Raw genomic sequence first — 17,378 nt, forward strand, 5'->3', positions numbered from 1 at the left:
GAGATCTACAGCATATATTTGCAGTATTTCGCAGTCAGCCGCCCACAAATTCATCACCCAGGTGAACGATGCCATGTTTGACAAGTCTGGCACTTATGTACACTTAGTCACCGATGAAGCCAGCCAGAGTGAGTAGGTGCTTGGCTTTGTGGCTCTGTTTGGCTTCCCACAGGTGCAGGGCGTCATCGACTGCACACATTTGCCCATCAAGGCATCCCCAGATCACCCAGGAGTGTTTTTGAACCGTATGGGCTTCCATTCCATGAATGTGTAGCTTGTCTGCAACCACAAGAAGATCATCATGCAGGTTTGTGTCAGAATCCCAGGGAGCTGTCATGATTTATTCATCCTGCACCAGTCCACTCTCCCACAGCTCTTCGCGTCTCTGACCAGACTTACCGTCTGGCTGCTTGGAGACCAGGGGTATCCACTGAAGACGTGGCTGATGACGCACTTGAGGAAGCCAAGCAATGAGGCCGAAGAACGCTACAATCAAAGCCAGATGATGAAGATGTGTGCAGAGTGCAGCAGTGAGGATTGGAGCTGTCGGAGGCACAAGGTGCAGAGCCTCTTCGGCGTAGGAGCAGGTGGAAAACAAAGAGGAGGAGGAATCTGAGCTGAGGATGGCACCAGCAGCAGTGCACATTGCTGCAGAGAAGGCCCAGGATGGCCTCATAATGGCACGATTTAGTTAAGTTGCACCCACGTGGCACCCAGATGCTGAAACAAATTCCCCCCACCCCTGCACCATCACCACAAAACAGTCCTAAATGACCAAACCATTCCTGTCTCACACCCATTGCTCGCAGTTAAGTCATGTGTTACACTTGCCAGGCAGCAGGCAAAAATGGACAAGACACAAAAGCAGTGCCACAAAATAATTTTATGTGACTCATAAATTCAGCAGAATCTTAACAATCTAACACAGTCTGACATTTTATAACACACCCACGTGCATACCTTTATGCATCTACAATTGTTTCATCTTTCTCTTTCTACAACTCCTACACCATGCATCTCCTGTGACTTCCATAGAAGTAGAGGCAGGCTGCTCACTTCCCTGCTCTGACTATGTGTACACTTTTGGCGGACATCCTCTGGGATTTGGAGCCTGTGAGGGCCCCGCCAAAGACTGCTCCTCCTGCACCTGTACAGGGGCAGACTCAGCCATCGGGATCCGAGGAAGCATGTGGGCCTTTGAGTGGGGGCGGTGGGGGGGAAGAAATGGGAGCGCTTTGAGCAGAGTACCCACTTCCATTTCCCCTCTCCCTATCATCCTTTTCATGGCCCACCTACACTTCCCTGCAAGCAAGGAGCTGGATAACATTTTGCTGCATACCAATGGGGCAATGAACGGTCAATTCTAGGTTTTTATCCATCTTAGGTATGGCTGCAATCAGAGTCTGCAAGCTGTTTGTCAGAGCAAGCATGCACACGTTTAACTGGCACATTTGATGCTAACCTGCAGGTGGCCACCCTTTCCATAGACAACCACGTCGTAGCCATGGCCTGTGACATCATGCTGCTCTCCCTACAATCAAACACATCGCAGCTGGAAAACATAGAAACGTAGAAAATAGAAAAGCTGCCAGAGTCGTCTCCATTTTTTGTTGCTCCTCAGGTTCAGCATCTTTGTCCAGCTGAGCACTGCTTGGAGTATCCTGCGCCCTCCGTCGAGGATCCCACTGCTGTCCCTGTCTCCAGCGTCTGCTCTTGCTCACATGATCTGTGAGACACCACGTGACAATGCAATTTTATCTTTTGCTGGACCCACCGACCTGTGCGTATCTGCACTGGTGCTTGGTGTGCATGGGTTGTGTGACGGTGCGTCCTCAGCATCCGCAATCTCCTCCTGAGGAGTCGTCTTCCTCCTCTGGCTGGACACTTGATGGACCTGTGGCAGAGCAAAGACATTCAGGGACCATGGTCCAGAACTTAAAGAAGGGTAACTTTGAAGGTATGAGGCGTGAATTGGCTGGGATAGATTGGCAAATGATACTTAAGGGGTTGACAGTGGATGGGCAATGGCAGACATTTAGAGACTGCATGGATGAACTACAACAATTGTACATCCCTGTCTGGCGTAAAAATAAAAAAGGGAAGGTGGCTCAACCGTGGCTATCAAGGGAAATCAGGGATAGTATTAAAGCCAAGGAAGTGGCATACAAATTGGCCAGAAATAGCAGCGAACCTGGGGACTGGGAGAAATTTAGAACTCAGCAGAGGAGGACAAAGGGTTTGATTAGGGCAGGGAAAATAGAGTACGAGAGGAAGCTTGCAGGGAACACTAAGATGGACTGCAAAAGCTTCTATAGATATGTAAAGAGAAAAAGGTTAGTAAAGACAAACGTAGGTCCCCTGCAGTCAGAATCAGGGGAAGTCATAACGGGGAACAAAGAAATGGCAGACCAATTGAACAAGTACTTTGGTTCAGTATTCACTAAGGAGGACACCAACAACCTTCCGGATATAAAAGGGGTCAGAGGGTCTCGTAAGAAGGAGGAACTGAGGGAAATCCTTATTAGTCGGGAAATTGTGTTGGGGAAATTGAGGGGATTGAAGGCCGATAAATCCCCAGGGCCTGATGGACTGCATCCCAGAGGACTTAAGGAAGTGGCCTTGGAAATAGCGGATGCATTGACAGTCATTTTCCAACATTCCATAGACTCTGGATCAGTTCCGATGGAGTGGGGGGGTAGCCAATGTAACCCCACTTTTTAAAAAAGGAGGGAAAGAGAAAACAGGGAATTATAGACCGGTCAACCTGGACATTAGTTTGCTGCAGTTCTAGTGAGTTAGTTTAGATTGGCTTTAGGTAAGGTACTTTTTTTTCAAAAGGTGGTGTGTCCAGCCACTCGGGCCTCTTTTGCAAGTTTCGGCAGTGAAAACTTAATATAAACTAACTTAGGATGGAGTAAGTGTCCACTTTTGTAAGTTCTGAAAAACCTTACCTAGAGTTAAGTTTAGTGCAGGCACAGCCAGAGACGGCGGGTGGGAAGCATTAAACACAAAGGACAAATCAACATCACAACAGCGGGGGGTAAGGGAAGTTAGAGGATTTTCCATAACCACCTTCACAACAACATTAAAGAAGCAAAGTACATTTAAAGCACTAAGCACTAAACAAAGCAGTACATTTAAAGCACCAAGCACTAAACAAAGCACAAAAAGTAATAAGCAATTAATTAATAAAAAATAGAAGGAACCCTGCACCTAAAGCACCAAGACCAAAGTAATAAGTAATCAAACAATAAAAAATAGAAGTCCTACCTTTATGTGAAGGGAAGGTGTCTCTGTCAGTGTCTCTCTCTGTAGTGTCTCTCGTCTCTGTATCTGACAGTGATGGGTGCGGGGGGTGTTTGTGTGTATGTGGGGGGGGTGGGAGTGAGTGTGTGTGTGTGGGAGGGTGTGTGGGGGGGTGGGAGGAGGTGTGTGTGTGGGAGGGGGTGTGTGTGTGGGGGGTGGGAGGGGGTGTGTGTGTGTGGGGGGGTGGGAGGGGGTGTGTGTGTGTGGGGGGGTGGGAGGAGGTGTGTGTGTGTGGGGGGGTGGGAGGAGGTGTGGGGGGGTGGGAGGGGGTGTGTGTGTTGGGGGGGTGGGAGGGGTTAGGTGTGTGGGGGGGGGGTGGGAGGGGTTAGGTGTGTGGGGGGGGTGGTGGGAGGGGTTAGGTGTGTGGGGGGGGGGTGGAAGGGGTCAGGTGTGTGGGGGGGTGGAAGGGGTCAGGTGTGTGGGGGGGGGGGGTGGAAGGGGTCAGGTGTGTGGGGGGGGGTGGAAGGGGTTAGGTGTGAGGGGGGGTGGAAGGGGTTAGGTGTGAGGGGGGGTGGAAGGGGTCAGGTGTAGGGAGGGTGGAAGGGGTCAGGTGTGTGGGGGGGTGGGAGGGGTCAGGTGTGTGGGGGGTGGAAGGGGTTAAGTGTGTGGGGGGGATGGGATGGGAGGGGTTAGGGGTGTGGGGGGGTGGAAGGGGTTAAGTGTGTGGGGGGGATGGGATGGGAGGGGTTAGGGTTGTGGGGGGATGGGAGGGGTTAGGGGTGTGGGGGTTGGGAGGGGTTAGGGGTGTGGGGGGATGGGAGGGGTTAGGGGTGTGGGGGGAGGGGTTAGGGGTGTGGGGGGATGGGAGGGGTTAGGGGTGTGGGGATGGGAGGGGTTAGGGGTGTGGGGGGATGGGAGGGGTTAGGGGTGTGGGGGATGGGAGGGGTTAGGGGTGTGGGGGATGGGAGGGGTTAGGGGTGTGGGGGATGGGAGGGGTTAGGGGTGTGGGGGGATGGGAGGGGTGTGGGGGGATGGGAGGGGTTAGGGGTGTTGGGGGATGGGAGGGGTTAGGGGTGTGGGGGGGATGGGAGGGGTTAGGGGTGTGGGGGGGATGGGAGGGGTTAGGGGTGTGGGGGGATGGGAGGGGTTAGGGGTGTGGGGGGATTAGGGGTGTGGGGGGGATGGGAGGGGTTAGGGGTGTGGGGGGGATGGGAGGGGTTAGGGGTGTGGGGGGGATGGGAGGGGTTAGGGGTGTGGGGGGGATGGCAGGGGTTAGGGGTGTGGGGGGGATGGGAGGGGTTAGGGGTGTGGGGGATGGGAGGGGTTAGGGGTGTGGGGGGGATGGTTGGGGTTAGGGGTGTGGGGGGGATGGGAGGGGTTAGGGATGTGGGGGGGATGGGAGGGGTTAGGGGTGTGTGGGGGGGATATTGGAGGGGGGGATGGGATGGGTGTGTGTGGGGGGGATATTGGATGGGAGAGGTGTGTGTGGAGGGGATGGGAGGGGTGTGTGTGGGGGGGGGGGATGGGAGGGGTGTGTGGGGGGGGGGATGGGAGGGGTGTGTGTGGGGGGGGGGGATGGGAGGGGTGTGTGTGGGGGGGGGATGGGAGGGGTGTGTGTGGGGGGGGATGGGAGGGGTGTGTGTGTGGAGGGTGTGGGGGAGAGGCTGGAAGGAGGCACCCCTGCTCTCTCCTCTGGCCCTTCGATCATTGAGTGCCCCCCAACCCACGCTCCCCCCTCTATCCCTGTTGCCACGCTCCCCCCACCGGTACCCACACACTCCCGAGCCATTGCGCAGGCGTGCATGCTCCAGCGCGCCTGCATAACGCTGCCGACTCTGAGAAGCAGGCATGATCCCTAGCCCCGCCCCCCTGCAGGCAGTCTCCTCCCCAGGGAGACTACGCTGCGCCACGCCACTCCACGCCATGGTCCAGGAGGACCGGAGAATTGATGCAGAATATTCCGGCGCACCTTCGAGCCCAGGCAGGTCACGTAAGTCTCGGAGGTGCGCCGTTTTCACCAGCTGCCGAAACTTGGGCCCCATGTTTCTATGAATTAGAACTGTTATGATAAGAATGTTTTAAGTTATCATTATGCACACTATCATATTTCACTGGCTGCTGACATCAAGTCAACACGAGTGCCTGTTGTGTGCCATGTGGCTGTATGATATTTACCCCTCGGTCACCAGGTAGCTGGGAGATCCCCTTCTCTCTGTCTCCCACCGCCAACAGCTCCGCAGTGTGACTCAGTTCCAGGGCTGTCTCCTCTGCTGAAGTCAGTGGTGTGGTTACTGGAGGGCCACTACTGGTTCACTGCCTCTCCTGGGTGTTCTGTGCTCTCTTCTCCTGCAAGGAGGGAAACAAGAGATCTTTGAGTGAGAGTGATGGAATGAGTGGAAGGGATGGATGGGCAACATGTTGAGAGTGACTGAGGGAGAGGTATAACATTGCATTAAGTTGAGGGTGAGTGTCAATGGTGGATGGTCAGATGAGGATGTGAGTAAGTGCATAGACAGTGAGGGATGGATGCATTTGCAAGGTAGGTTGGTGTGAAGAGTGACGTGCAGGAGTAGGCTTGGGAAGGCAGAGTGATGGGGTTGGGGGTGACATGCACATCAGGATGTAGGGCAATGTAGCATTGTACTCGCCTTTCCTGACCTCAAAGCGTTTAAGCGTTTCCTACACTAGAGGCATGTCCTACCAACAACACTCCTTTTTTCTTCCGAGCTTCTTGCCTCTTCCTTCCATCAGCAGAGTAGAGGATGTCCCTGCTGGACCTGTCTCCTTGAAGTAATATCTCCAAGGTGGCATCGCTAAATCTGGGTGCTGCTTTCTGCCTTTGACTCTGCATAATTAAGGATTAAGTATTATTAAAGTGTTATAGCACAAACAGTTCCCCTCTCTCACAATCTGGTTTCACCGCCACCAGCTTTCAAGTGACATCTGTCCATTGCTCCTCTAAATAGCTCAGTTTAAGTTGAGTCATCTGCTCCAGTTAACTGGTTGGGAAACCCAGAAGTTTGATTCAAATGCAGTGGTGTTAAAAAGCCACTGCAAAACGCGCCTCTCCGACTTCTGGGTTCCCGACGTAATCCATGCCCCCCCGCTGCCACCCACACACAAAGGTAAAAATTCAGCCCTATATTAATGCAAAATGTAAGTTTTCATTGGTGATTAGAAATGTTTTAATAAATTATTCAGTTTTGGTAATTGTGCCAGGCAGAGAGCATGAATTTTGTTGGAGTTGTTGTGTAGTCTTTTCCTTCTTCCCCTGGAAAACAATGGTTTTAACTGTATTTTCTATGGTTCATGTCTTGCACTGCAGTTGGCATTTACTCTTCTGATTTGATACATTTTAGTTAATTATAAAACCACATGCACCAACTAATGCTGATTGAGAAACAGAAATACAAGAGAAAGTTCCAGATATAAATTATGATCCTGTACATTATGTACTTGTTTACAATATTATCTTGGGATTGCCTGGATCTGTTTTACCACTTCCTATAAGGGCAATTAATAAGCAGTGGGGGAATTGACAGAAAAGTTTGAATGCATTAATTACTCTAACCTTGTCCAGTAATTTTCAGTAGTAACTTTTTTGACAAAATTGTATTTTTCCTCTTCAAAAACGTTATTTTGTTTTCTTTATAAGGAACAATGATGTTAGATTTTCGGGATAGGGTGGAGGAGCTGGAGCATTGGACTAATGGGAAAGGTCTTATTCTGCGAGGTGCAGACAGCACATTCTGTTCTGGCTCTGACCTAAGAGCAGTTAAAGCAATTTCAAACCCTGAGGTATGTAAGCACGCATTCAATGACTCATTATTTCACTCCTCGTAACTTGTATGGGGATGGGAGGTGAACCATTGCTAAAGCTATGCTGTCTATCTATAAATCTCTCATACTCCGCTCTCTTGAGAATTTCATGCATTAGGGTATATTTTCAATCACTTCTTTTTCCAAAATATTCCAAATACTTCACATTTATTTTACATTAAACTATATTTGCTACATGTCTGCCTACTCTCTCAACCTGTTTTAACAGGATGATTGTAATCTTTAGAACTCAGTTTAATACCGTGTAGTGTAATTACTGTCAGAACCAAGTGACATTATACTGCTAGTAGCACATTGTACATTTATATTAATGTAAGACTGATGGTGATATATTTAATTTTTTATGTACTTTTTAAAATATTTTTAATCAACATGAAATTTAGTGCAGTTACTACTGGCAACTGGTTTGTGTTCAGATACCAGTTCTTGAAGAGCTTTTGGAATAGGCTTGTTTTTAAATGGGCTAGTATGTTGATTTTTTTGTCTATTTAGCAACTACTGGGCATGTTTTGTAATGTCCCATAATCTTTAATATAGTGTAGGAGATCGGAAAGGATTCAGATCCATTTCCATCACATTAGGTTTTATATAGATCAAACCTATATTTAGATTTAGAACAAGAATTATGTCTGTACTTTCTTTAGTCCTTTTAACTCAATTACAGTTTAGTGAAGTTATGTGAAGCAGAATATAATAGAATTTTTAGCAAAGTAATTAAATAAAATGAGCAAAAACCTGACTGTTCAAAGGCAGGATACTAACAATCCGAAATGATAGCTTCTGCATTTCTCTTCTAGGATGGATTGAGGATGTGCATGTTTATGCAGAACACCCTGACGAGACTTTTGAGGTACTAATGTATGATTAAAAAGTAAAACCATACTGCTATTGATAGAAATCTGAAACAAAAAGGGAAAATGCTGGAAATGCACATCAGTCAGTCAGCATCTCTTAGAATGAACAAGTAAATTAATATTTCGGGCATAGAGCCCTTCATCAGGACTGATCAGTTCTGACTAAGGGCTGTATTCCTGAAACATTAAATTATCTGTTCACTCTTCGAGATGCAGACTGACCTGCATGATTTCAGTATTTTCTATTTTTATTACTGATATCTGATGTTCTTCAACAACTATACGTCTCTGTAGAGAATAGAACCAAATATGAAGTAATTCTGATTTTATGGGATAATGATGGATCAGTCAGTTTATGGATTCCATTTAAATTAGCTTTACTTTTTCAATTGGACCTTCCACTGGCACTTTTCTAAATTGGAAAAAGTCATAGACCGCACAGATTGATGCCATTGAAAGTTTTATATTTTAAAACGTATATATTTGAATGGAGAACCTGACTGTGTCTCCCTTGCTTATCTCCACTTCCATGTGACATAAAGAAAGTAAGTGCAGTTAAACTATTCTCCTTGGGGTTGATTTGGAATTTTGAGTTTTCCTTTCTACAGATATAATGGCCCTGAAATTCCGATGTCCCGAGTCCGTACGACGTTTCTATGAACCCAGGAAGGCATCGGAAAATCCGGGTTTCAGCACGCAATGCGCATGCGCTGAAAACTGGCTTTTACGATCTGTCAAGTTTCTGGCTTGAAAGATCTCATGCATATCAGGAGCGAGGACACATGCAGGGCAAGATTTCCGATATTTACGAATATCTTGCCCTGCAAATGTCATTTAAAATCTTGTGCCTGAAAAAGTAGGCATATAGCCTATTTTTACAGATGAAAGTGTTTAAAAATATACACACATTTTAAAATAAAGTTATAAAAACACATTTTATTTTTAAAAACCCTCCCCACTACCTTATTAGTCAGGAAATTGTTTTAGGGAAATTGATGGGATTGAAGGCCGATAAATCCACAGGGCCTGTTTGTCTGCATCCCAGAATATTAAGGAAGTGGGGTAACCAAACTGGTAGCAATACGGTGGAAACATAGAAACATAGAAAATAGGTGCAGGAGTAGGCCATTCGGCCCATCGAACCTGCACCGCCATTCAATAAGATCATGGCTGATCATTCCCTCAGTACCCCTTTCTTGCTTTCTCTCCATACCCCATGATCCCCTTAGCCATAAGGGCCATATCTAACTCCCTCTTGAATATATCCAATGAACTGGCATCAACAACTCTCTGCGGCAGGGAATTCCACAGGTTAACAACTCTCTGAGTGAAGAAGTTTCTCCTCATCTCAGTCCTAAATGGCCTACCCCTTATCCTAAGACTATGTCCCCTGGTTCTGGACCTCCCCAATAACGGGAACATTCTTCCCGCATCTAACCTGTCCAGTCCCATCAGAATCTTATACGTTTCTATGAGATCCCCTCTCATCCTTCTAAACTCCAGTGAATAAAGGCCCAGTTGATCCAGTCTCCCCTCATATGACAGTCCAGCCATCCCTAGAATTAGTCTGGTGAACCTTCGCTGCACTCTCTCAATAGCAGATCCTCAGATTAGGAGACCAAAACTGAACACAATATTCCAGGTGAGACCTCACTAAGGCCCTGTACAACTGCAGTAAGACCTCCCTGCTCCTATACTCAAATCCCCTAGCTATGAAGGCCAACATACCATTTGCCTTCTTCACCGCCTGTTGTACCTGCATGCCAGCCTTCAATGACTAATGAACCATGACACCAAGGTCTCGTTGCACCTCCCCTTTTCCTAATCTGCCGCCATTCTGCCTTCGTGTTTTTGCCCCCAAAATGGATAACCTCACATTTATCCACATTATACTGCATCTGCCATGCATTTGCCCACTCACCGAACCTGTCCAAGTCACCCTGCAGCCTCTTAGCGTCCCCCTCACAGCTCACACCGCCATCCAGTTTAGTGTCATCTGCAAACTTGGAGATATTACACTCAATTCCTTCATCCAAATCGTTAATGTATATTGTAAAGAGCTGGGGTCCCAGCACTGAGCCCTGCGGCACTCCACTTGTCACTGCCTGCCATTCTGAAAAGGACCTGTTTATCTCGACTCTCTGATTCATGTCTGCCAACCAGTTCTCTATCCACGTCAGTACATTACCCCCAATACCATGCGCTTTGACTTTGCAGACCAATCTCTTGTGCGGGACCTTGTCAAAAGCCTTTTGAACGTCCAAATACACCACATCCACTGGTTCTCCCTTGTCCACTCTGCTAGTTACATACTCAAAAAATTTCAGAAGATTCGTCAAGCATGATTTCCCTTTCATAAATCCATGCTGACTTGGACCGACCCTGTCACTGCTTTCCAAAGGCATTGCTATTTCATCCTTAATGATTGATTCCAACATTTTCCCCACTACTGATGTCAGGCTAACCGGTCTATAATTACCCGTTTTCTCTCTCCCTCCTTTTTTAAAAAGTGGTATTGCATTAGCTACCCTCCAGTCCATAGGAACTGATCCAGAGTCGATAAACTGTTGGAAAATGATCACCAATGCATCCACTATTTCTAGGGCCACTTCCTTATGTACTCTGTGATGCAGACTATCAGGCCCCGGGGGTTTAATCAGCCTTCAATCCCATCAATTTCCCTAACACAATTTCCCGCCTAATAAGGATACCCCTCAGTTCCTTCTTCTCACTAGACCCACTGTCCCCTAGTACATTCGGAAAGTTATTTGTGTCTTCCTTCGTGAAGACAGATTTCGTGGAGGAGGATTTCCTGGAGTGTATTAGGGATGGTTTTCTAGACCAGTATGTCGAGGAACCAACTAGGAGGCTGGCCATCCTAGACTGGGTGATATGTAATGAGAAAAGACTAATTAGCAATCTTGTTGTGCGAGCCCCCTTGGGGAAGAGTGACCATAATATGGTAGAATTCTTTATTAAGATGGAGAGTGACACAGTTAATTCAGAGACTAGGGTCCTGAACTTAGGGAAAGGTAACTTCGATGAGATGTGAATTGGCTTGATAGACTGGTGAACGATACTTAAAGGGTTGATGGTGGATAGGCAATGGCAAACATTTAAGGATCACATGGATGAACTTCAACAAATGTACATCCCTGTCTGAGTAAAAATAAAAAGGGGAAGGTGGCAACCCTGAGGACTGGGAGAAATTTAGAATTCAGCAGAGGAGGACAAAGGGTTTAATTAGGAGCGGAAAATAGAGTATGAGAGGAAGCTTGCTGGGAACATAAAAACTGACTGCAAAAGCTTCTATAGATATGTGAAGAGAAAAAGATTAGTGAAGACAAACGTAGGTCCCTTGCAGTCAGAATCAGGTGAATTTATAATGGGGAACAAAGAAAAGGCAGACCAATTGAACAAATACTTTGGTTCTGTCTTCACGAAGGAAGACACAAATAACCTTCCGGAAATACTAGGGGACCGAGGGTCTAGGGAGAAGGAGGAACTGAAGGGAATCCTTATTAGTCAGGAAATTGTGTTAGGGAAATTGATGGGATTGAAGGCTGATAAATTCCCAGGGCCTGATAGTCTGCATCCCAGAGTACTTAAGGAAGTGGCCCCAGAAATAGTGGATGCATTGGTGATCATTTTCCAACAGTCTATCGACTCTGGATCAGTTCCAATGGACTGGAGGGTAGCTAATGTAACACCACATTTTAAGAAAGGGGGGGAAGAGAGTAAACGTGGAATTATAGACCGATTAGCCTGACATCAGTAGTGGGGAAAATGTTGGAATCAATTATTAAGGATGAAATAACAGCGCATTTGGAAAGCAGTGACAGGATTGGTCCAAGTTAGCATGGATTTATGAAAGTGAAATAATGCTTGACAACTCTTCTAGAATTTTTTGAGGATGTAACTAGTAGAGTGGACAGGAGAGAACCAGTGGATGTGGTGTATTTGGACTTTCAAAAGGCTTTTGACAAGGTCCCACACAAGAGATTGGTGTGCAAAATTAAAGTGGATGGTATTGGGGGTAATGTATTGACGTGGATAGAGAACTGGTTGGCAGACAGGAAGCAGAGAGTTGGGATAAATGGGCCCTTTTCAGAATGGCAGGCAGTGACTAGTGGAGTGCCGCAGGGCTCAGTGCTGGGACCCCAGCTATTTACACTATACATCAATGATTTAGATGAAGGAATTGAGTGTAATATCTACAAATTTGCAGATGACACTAAGCTAGGTGGTGGTGTGAGCTGTGAGGAGGATGCTAAGAGGCTGCAGGGTGACTTGGACCGGTTAGGTGAGTGGGCAAATGCATGGCAGATGCAGTATAATGTGGATAAATGTGAGGTTATCCACTTTGGTGGCAAAAACACCAAGGCGGAATATTGTCTGAATGGCGGCAGATTAGGAAAAGGGGAGGTGCAACGAGACCTGGGTGTTATGGTACGTCAGTCGTTGAACGTTGGCATGCAGGTACAGCAGGCGGTGAAGAAGGCAAATGGCATGTTGGCCTTCATAGCTGGGGGATTTGAGTATAGGAGCAGGGAGGTCTTTCTGCAGTTGTACAGGGCTTTGGTGAGGCCTCACCTGGAATATTGTGTTCAGTTTTGGTCTCCTAATCTGAGTAAGGATGTCCTTGCTATTGTGGGAGTTCAGTGAAGGTTCACCAGACTGATTCCCGGGATGGCAGGAGAGACTGGATTGACTGGGCCTGCATTCACTGGAGTTTAGAAGAATGAGAGGGGATCTCATAGAAACATATAAAATACTGACAGGACTGGACAGGTTAGATGCAGGAAGTCCAGAACCAGGGGACACAGTCTAAGGATAAGGGGTAAGCCATTTAGGACTGAGATGAGGAGAAACTTCTTCACCTGTGGAATTCTCTGCCGCAGAGAGTTGTTGATGCCAGTTTGTTGGATATATTCAAGAGGGAGTTAGATATGGCCCTTACAGCTAAAGGGATCAAGGGGTATGGAGAGAAAGCAGGGAAGGGGTACTGAGGTGATGATCAGCCATGATCTTATTTGAATGGTGGTGCAGGCTCGAAGGGCCGAATGGCCTACTCCTGCACCTATTTTCTATGTTTCTATGTTTATTTTAAGGCTGAATCAAAAACATTTTTAAAAAGTCGCAAAAATATTTTTTTATAAGAACTTTAATTTAAATGAATGTGAAATATGTAGTTTATTTTCTATTTTTTATTGTGTTTTGGGTGTTTCCGGACTTACGGAACTCCTATTAATATGAATGAGAAAATATCATATCATCATCATAGACAGTCCCTCGAAGCGAGGATGACTTGCTTCCATGCCAAAAGCGGATAAGTTCATAGATGTTCCAATGAAGGACCTAAAATTCCACGTCCTGAACTACATCCAGAAGGGTGAAAGATGCCTGTGCGGGATTTTTTTAACGTGTGGTGGCCGTTGCACACCAGTCACCACATGGTCTTGACAGAGCTAGGTTTTGGTCCAGTGGCAAGGATTACCCAAGATGACTGGAGACCTGTTCTGCTGCACGGACCTAGTGCGTACACATATCGCAGTGTGGGCTGGCCCGGTGCTGCCTCCTTCGAAAATACACTAACCTGATCGGCTGCTGTCTCCAGCTCCCGGCCTGTGCACGTCCCCACATGCATGCCCTGCGACATGCAGTCATGAGAGGCCTCAGGCTCGGAAGGTCGAATGGGCGCAGCAGCCACAGGTAAGTGCGCATCTTTTTTCCCTATTTCACTCATTTGCCCGCGGGAAGACCTCAAACGGAATTTCAGGCCCAATATTTTATTTAAATATATACCGTAATATACATTGTTTTAAAAAGCTTTGCGAGCTCCAATGAGTCAATCTTTCTTCTAATTAGCCATTGTGTAAATAAAGTTTCTACAGAGCAAAATTGTATGTTCTGTAGCAAGATACTGCTAAGTCAACTTGAGCCATCTAGTGACAAATAAAGGCTATTGCGCAAGCTTTTTGGAGGTCTTTAAATTAAAAAACAAACATTTTCTTTGTTTTTTATTTTCTAATACTTGATTTTTCTAGTGGTTTCAGTGTTAATTTTCTGCCACTGGTTACAGTTTAAAAACTCAAATGCCAAATTCTTTATTTTGCAAATCTCTCCATCCTCTTCCAGGTTACCCACCAAACTTAAATGCTTGTCTCTCCAACAGTCTTTGTACAATACATTCACTGTTTTTGCTGACTGTCAGAAGTGTTTTATTTTTATTATTCAGGACACTATTGAAGATTTGGTTTGTAGACTGGAATATATATTTTTTGAAGAATAGTTTAATAAGTTATTGTATGGTGGATAAGGGGGCAGGGACTATGATCTTAAAATGTAGCAAGTTTGTGTAATTACCTTTTTGAACAAAAGTTAATTTAATTGGGTGTTAAATTTAAGTTGATCTTTTGTGAGTTGCATTGTATTTCATTAGAAATCTATCCTGTACTCTTAAAATGCAGAATTAAAAGCAAAATGATTGCACTATGAAAATTGATTATATAATGCTGATTTTTGACACTAAATGCATCAGAAGTCTATTAACCTTTCTGACATTCCTAGTGCAGACTACCTCTGATCAGCGTAGCTTTAGTCCAAGGGAAGGCACTGGGAGGAGGAGCAGAAGTTACTACAGCTTGTGATTTCAGGTAAGCAGCGGTGTTTGGTACTAAATAATGCCATAGATACGAGTACGCAAAAAAAAAAGATTTTTTTTTTAAACTCGGACAGCAGGGAGTACCAATTAATTTAGATTTCACAATGCTACATTAATTTCTTTAACTTATAAATATAAGAACACTTCAGTCTAGTTTCTGGAGCAAATTTATTTTTTATTTAATCTGTTCAGTAAAGGCAAATTTCAAAAGTGCATTTTTTCTACTTAGTAAAATCCTTTTCGGTTCTATTCTCTTGAACCAGAGTGTAGGATAAACAGTAATACCCTTCTATTTAATTACAAGAACAACCTGTTTTTTGAAATGTCTTAATTATAATATCCCTTGCTGGTTTTATATTTCAACCAATAGTGGGCAATGTGACATTGTCATTTGCATATGTCTATGGTCCAGATTAGCAATCACTGTCAGAAAAGTGAGAAATATTAATTTTCAGACTTGTTTTTACAGTGTAGATGAAAGAGTGAAAAAGTGCTAGAATAAACCCAGTTGAAGAGTTATTTATTATTTATGTTTGGTTCTGGGACCTTTATGGAAGATACTGGGTTCATCTTCGAATATTTGAAACCCAAATACCAAAGAAAATCTCTAAAGAGTGATCCTAACTTTTTTTTCATGTGGCACAAATCTTCTGTTCTGATCTTTTTGATACATGTTGTATAGTTAACTGAACTGGTGAAAAATCAGTTAGGTGATTTCATGATCGTGGTGACTGTTGTCATACCAATAATCTTCCTTGCATTTATACAATGTAAATGTGGGTTAATGGATAGGTGGGAAGGGGTTAAAAGGTTTAAATGCAGATAAGGAAAAGGGTGATGCTTGAGCAGTTTTATATGTGACCTCAGAACTGCAAGACACTTCATCATCATAGGCAGTCCCTCGGAATCGATGAAGACTTGCTTCCACTCTTAGTATGAGTATAGGTGGCTGTACAGTCCAATACGAGAATGACAGTCTCAGTCACAGGTGGGACAAACAGTTGTCAAGGGAAGGGGTGGGTGGAACTGGTTTGCCGCATGCTCTTTCCGCTGACTGTGCTTGATTTCTGCATACTCTCGACGACGAGACTCTAGGTGCTCAGCGCCCTCCCGGATGCACTTCCTCCACTTAGGGCAGTCTTTGGCCAGGGACTCCCAGGTGTCAGGGAGGCTTTGAGGGTGTCCTTGCAATGTTTCCGCTGCCCTCCTTTGGCTCGTTTGCCGTGAAGGAGTTCCAAGTAGAGTGCTTGCTTTGGGAGTCTCGTGTCTGGCATGTGAACTATGTGGCCTGCCCAGCGGAGCTGATCAAGTGCGGTCAGTGCCTCAATGCTGGGGATGTTGGCCTGGATGAAGTCTTTTCAAACCTTAATACTGGTAAACAACAACAGCAACTTGTATAGCATCTTTTAATGTAGAAAAATGTTTCAAGGTCATTCACAGCAGCCTTATCAGACAAAAATTTACACCGAGACAAAGAAGAAGCTATTAGGAGGGCTGACTAAAAGCTTGGTCAAAAAGATAGGTTTTAAGAAGGGTCTTAAAGGTGGAGGGAAATTCCAAAGCTTGGGGTTTATATGACTCAAGGCACAGCCACCAATGGTGGGGCGAAGGGAATAGGTGATGCACAAGAGGCCAGAGTTGGAGAAAATAGATGTGAATGGATACGATATAGTTGCAATTACGGAGACATGGTTGCAGGGTGACCAGGGTTGGGAACTGATCCGATATTTAGGAAGGATGGGCAAAAAGGAAGAGGGGGTGGTTTGGCGTTGTTAGTAAAGGATGAAATCAGAGCAATAGTGAGAAAGGATATTGGCTCAGAAAATTACTATGTAGAAACAGTGTGGATGGAGCTAAGGAGCACCAAGGGGCAGAAAACATGGGTGGGAGTTGTCTATAGGCTTCCAAACAGTAGAGGTAGTGTAGGGGATGGCATCAAACAGGAAATTAGAGATGCATGTAGCAAGGGTATTCCAGTAATCGTAGGTGACTTTAATCTATGTATAGACTGGCCAAACCAAATTAGTAATAATACTGTGGCAGATGAATTCCTGGAGTGTGTACGAGATGGTTTTTTAGACCAGTATGTTGAGGAGCCTACTAGGGAACAGGCTATCCTAGATTGGGTATTGTGTAATGAGAAGAGGTTAATTAACAGTCTTGTTGTGCGGAGTCCTTTAGGGAAGAGTGACCCTAACATGATTGAATTTCTTATTAAGATGGAAAGTGAAGTAGTCCAATCCGAAACTAGCGTCTTAAATCTAAACAAAGGAAACTACGAAGGTATGAGGAATGAATTGGCTATGATAGATTGGAAAGATTAATTAAAAGGCATGACGGTGGATAGACAATGGCTAATATTTAAAGAACGAATGCATGAATTGCAACAGTTATACATTCCTTTCTGGCGTAAAAACACAAAAGGAAAAGTGGCCCAGCCGTGGCTAACAAAAGAAATTAAGGATAGTATTGGATCCAAAGATGAGTTAAACAAAGTTGCCAGAAAAAGTAGCAAGCCTGAGGATTGGGAACAGTTTAGAATTCAGCAAAAAAGGACCAAGAGATTAATTAAGAGGGGAAAAATAGAGTATGAGAGTAAACTTGCAAGGAACATAAAAACCGACTGCAAACGTTTCTACAAGTATGTAAAAAGAAAAATATTAGTGAAGACAAATGTAGGTTCTTTACAGACAGAAACAGGAGAATTTGTAATGTGAACAAGGAAATGGCAGAACAATTCAATAAATACTTCGGTTCTGTCTTCATGGAAGAGG

The 17,378-nt window shown here is 45.3% G+C and overlaps 1 protein-coding gene across 2 annotated transcripts in view; it reads left to right on the plus strand.

Moving 5' to 3' along the window:
• The window catches only part of echdc1 (enoyl CoA hydratase domain containing 1), a 40,233-nt gene that overhangs the window by 5,298 nt on the left and 17,557 nt on the right, over nucleotides 1-17,378 (plus strand). The window contains exons 3-5 of one of the 2 annotated variants that reach the window (XM_070884444.1): nucleotides 6,902-7,044; nucleotides 7,884-7,936; nucleotides 14,516-14,596. In XM_070884444.1, coding sequence (XP_070740545.1) covers nucleotides 6,902-7,044; nucleotides 7,884-7,936; nucleotides 14,516-14,596 — 277 coding nt within the window. Of the gene's footprint in view, nucleotides 1-6,901; nucleotides 7,045-7,883; nucleotides 7,937-14,510; nucleotides 14,597-17,378 lie in introns of both variants that reach the window. The other variant, XM_070884445.1, reaches the window with a different exon arrangement.

This window comes from Pristiophorus japonicus, chromosome 7 (genome assembly GCF_044704955.1).
Source record: "Pristiophorus japonicus isolate sPriJap1 chromosome 7, sPriJap1.hap1, whole genome shotgun sequence".
Classification (NCBI taxonomy): Eukaryota; Metazoa; Chordata; class Chondrichthyes; family Pristiophoridae; genus Pristiophorus; species Pristiophorus japonicus.